At 41.6% G+C, this 4038-nt stretch overlaps 1 protein-coding gene across 2 annotated transcripts in view; it reads right to left on the bottom strand.

Moving 5' to 3' along the window:
• The window catches only part of LOC106533242 (kinesin-like protein KIF26A), a gene marked incomplete at its 5' end in the record, with an annotated part of 62825 nt that extends 60322 nt beyond the window's left edge, over positions 1-2503 (bottom strand). For both annotated transcript variants that reach the window (XM_014029481.1, XM_014029482.1), the window contains 1 exon segment: positions 2051-2503. In XM_014029481.1, coding sequence (XP_013884935.1) covers positions 2051-2503 — 453 coding nt within the window.
• Positions 2504-4038: the final 1535 nt, after the last annotated feature.

The following is a 4038-nucleotide window of genomic DNA, read 5'->3' as shown; positions in this document are numbered from 1 at the left end:
CTTTTGTACAAAGTATTAGATAAATTTCAGTAAGTGTGTTCAATACTTTTTCCCTGTGCCATTCCACATTATTACAAATAACTTCATTTCTGGGTGAGTGTGGAACTCTGGTCTGGATGGAGGCAGGTGAGGGCCTTTCCTTGAAGGAGTTCTGGCTCTTTAATTCTTGTTTGGTTCGGTTTGGTTTGTGTGAAGCAGGTTGTCATGTTTCCAGGGTTTGGGTCATGTGATCTCCTTGTTGGCTGCTAAATGAATAATCAGCTTAGTGCCACCTGCTCCACTTCCTGTTTCACTTTCTGCTCCCTGCAGGTCGGTTTTCCTCCCTGAGCTGAAAACCTGTAGCTCATCCAGATCTTCTGTTTCAGCAGCCGCCACTGAAACCTGCAGATAAGATGTTTCTGTGTCTGAAATACAACAACACACAAACACTCATCTGAATCAGACTGACAGGTGTTTGTGCTGAGACACAATCTGCTTCTGACATGAAAGAGAGAAACATCCAGCCAGGTGTGCTTAAAGCTGATGGTGGTTATCTGACAGCGGACAGCAGATTCATGTTAGCTGAGGCAGAACCATCTTTGTGTTTAAAAAGCAGAAACTCTGGAAGCTTCACAGCTTTCAGCTTTTTATTTTAGTTGTCAGCCTGCAGCTGCTCCAAAAATAGCCAAAGCTGCAGCTGTTTTTCACCTGCTGATGGACGATAACGATGCAGGTGAAGAAAGAGAGTTTATAGATCCTGGTGACAACAAAATAGCTGAACTACGAGCCAAAAACATGAGAATGAGCCGAAAACACGAGTGAACCGAAAACACAAGAGTCATCGAGCCAAAAACAGGAGAGAGACAGAGCCAAAAACACAAGAGCAAGCAAGCTGAAAACCAGTGGTGGGCACCAGCCCACTAAAGCGCAAATCTGCTAACTGGGGACCTAAATATTTCATTTGTGCTTTAGCGGTATTACTAATTTTTATAATTCATAAGCGGATTTGCGCTTTCTAAAATTAAAATGCAGTACTGCTAATAACTAATTATCTACCAGTCACTATTATCTTGAACAGCAGAAGGTATGACTGTCAATGAATCACAACACATGTGATCTATCCAACAGCACCCCTCCCAGATAAACACAATTATTGTGAAGGTATACATCCTGCTGACTGTTGCTTTCGGTCACAGTTCTGATTTCCCACAATGCTTTGCTTATGTAGCAGGAAGGCAATAGCAAAAAACAATAAACGTTTGTAATCCATAGTAAAATTCTGTATGTATTGATTTATTTTACTTTACAATCGGAGCTCCTTTTTTAAAAAAAAAAAATAGTTTAAACGCTAGAGCTCAATACTTAACGTAATTGGTCAAAACAACAGGGTTAGAAATGCAGAAATGATTTAAAGATGTTATGCTGGTGAAGACTGACATCTAGTGGTCAACTGGAGCAACTTCATGGAAAACTTTAAAATCCAAGCTCTTATTTTGAAGGGAAGATAGTTTCCTGTATTGCGTGCTTTCGTTTCCCGTCACAAATAAAATCCGTCATGTACCCAGAATGCATCGCATCAGTTTTCCAATAAACACTTTTAAAATTACTTTATTGATGCTTCTTTAATGAAAAATCTACAACAAACAAAAACAAAAGACAAAGAAGCAGCCGAACTAGCAATCCTCAACAACTTTTTAATTTTTACGCCAGGAGCCAAAGGTCTGTTTCAGGAAATCACATCCCCAGCAATCAGCAGTTTCAGAAATAAGTTGTAAAAGAGTTCATACACCGCTAGTTAGCAGTGTTGTACATACAATATATTGTACATAAATTGTTGCCAGCTAGTAAGTGTCAAATTGAACTTGCGCTTTAAAATTAGCTTCCGCTAGTTTTTCTATGGCATAAGCGCTTTTGAAGTTACGGACCTAAATATTTTCAAAAAAGCTTTAGAAATTGCGGAGCTAATTTTTGGATTAGCGCTGCCCACCACTGCTGAAAACATGAGAATGAGCTAAAAACATCATCATCATTAATCATCTTTTCATGGGAATGTTTGTCCCACACTGCTTACCGTAGTCTGCTGAAGCTCTGGTCTGCAGCATGACACCCTCCACACCCCCTCCAGGTAGTTGTGTGCATTGAGGGGTGTGACTATGGCAAGCCCTTTAACTCCTCCCCCTCCCAGGTAGGTGCTCCGTACTCCTCCCCATCCCCACGGTGTCCCGCCCACTTGTTGCTGCTCCTCGTACATCCATCTCTGCTGCTTCAGCGGCAGCTCATCAGCCCCCCAGCTGCTCTCTGAGTCCCGGGGGCAGCAGGCAGGGGTGGTGGGGACACTGGGTGTGGCAGGGCGAGGCGTCATCTTCCTGCTGATGCCCAGTGCCCGACGCAGAGCGAGACACCTCAGCTGCTGGAAAGGGGTGCCGCAGACATCGCAGCGGGCGTCGGAGGAAATGCAGCTGCCATGATGGGGCCACTGCAGGCGGTGGAGCTCATCGAAGAGGAAGGAGGCATAGGCTGGGTCCTGGGGGTGTAGAAACAAGAGGGTTCAAATACCAGCCTCTTAAAAAGACAAAAAGAGCACATCAATTAAATAAGTTTCTTTTCAGTTGACCCCATCTGTAGCCATTTTAAATGCATTATGGTAAAAAGCCAAAACGCAGTCAGACATGAGGAATTTAAGTTCAGACAAAAAATTGATTTATTTAAAATTAATAAAAAAGCAAACATGGTGACATTAAAATAAAAACAAAATGAGGAGAAACATGAAAAATATAAAATCAACATCAATAACGTTTAAACATGCACCCTCGTGGATTTGATGCAGCAAGCTTAAAACTTCTTGATTCTAAAGACTAAATGAAGAGATTTCTGTTTTATGTTTGTGGTTTTGTCTCTCGGGTGGGTGCAGTCTAGACCCTGCAGGTCTTGTGTTGCAGCTTCATGTTGAAAACTTCTAAAGTGGTTTCATTTGTGAGTAAAATACTGTATTGTTTCTTTTTACTTGTTTTCTGAGTGGACCAGTAGTTGGACCAGTAGTTGAACCAGTTGATGGACCAGTAGTTGGATCAGTTGATGGACCAGTAGTTGGACCAGTTGGACCAATAGATGAACCAGTAGTTGGACCAGTTGGACCAGTAGATGGACCAATAGTTGGACCAGTAGTTGGACCAATAGTTTGACCAATAGTTTGACCAGTATGTGGACCAGCAGATTTACCAGTACATAGACCAATAGTTGGACCAGTAGATGAACCAATAGTTAGACCGGTAGTTGGGCCAGTAATTGGACCAGTAGATGGACCAGTAGTTGGACCAGTAGTTGAACCAATAGTTAGACCAGTGGTTGGACCAGTAGATGGACCAGTAGTTGGACCAGTAGTTGAACCAATAGTTAGACCAGTAGATGGACCAGTTGTTGGACCTGTAGTCAGTTTGGGGTTTTCCTATTTGTTAGTTGTTGTTGTTGTTGTTGTTTTACTGTGGGTTTAATTTAGAAGGAAAAAGTTACAGGAATTATTTCTCTTTTCTGGGATTTGGATCATTTGGTTCACTTTATTAAAACAACTGGTTTTTGCAGCTAAAGGTTCTAAAAACTCAATCTTCCTGAAGGGTTCCAAAATGTTCTGGACCAATAGAAAATATAATCTCTCCAGCAAGATACACTATATTGCCAATATTATTTGCTCACCCATCCAACATGACTGTGCACAAAGCAAGGTTCATAAAGACATGGATGGCAGAGTCCGGTGAGGATGAACTTGACCGGCCTGCACAGAGTCCTGACCTCAACCCCATAGAACACCTTTAAGACAAATTAGAGTGAAGACTGAGAGCCAGGCCTTCTGTCCAACGTCAGTATGTGACCTCACGAATGTGCTTCTGGAAGAATGGTCAAAACTTTTGGCAATATTTCAGCACCTTAATGTTCCTTTTTTTTTTAAACAAAGATCAAATTTACATAATTTACAGCGGGTAAAACTAGTATTGAACATGTCACCATTTTTCTCAGTAAATATATTACTAGAGGTGCTAATGACATGAAATTTTCACCAGATGT

The sequence above is a fragment of the Austrofundulus limnaeus genome, unplaced genomic scaffold, assembly GCF_001266775.1.
Source record: "Austrofundulus limnaeus strain Quisiro unplaced genomic scaffold, Austrofundulus_limnaeus-1.0 Scaffold912, whole genome shotgun sequence".
In the NCBI taxonomy this organism is placed as follows: domain Eukaryota; kingdom Metazoa; phylum Chordata; class Actinopteri; order Cyprinodontiformes; family Rivulidae; genus Austrofundulus; species Austrofundulus limnaeus.
This window is presented reverse-complemented; position numbering and strand designations above follow the sequence as displayed.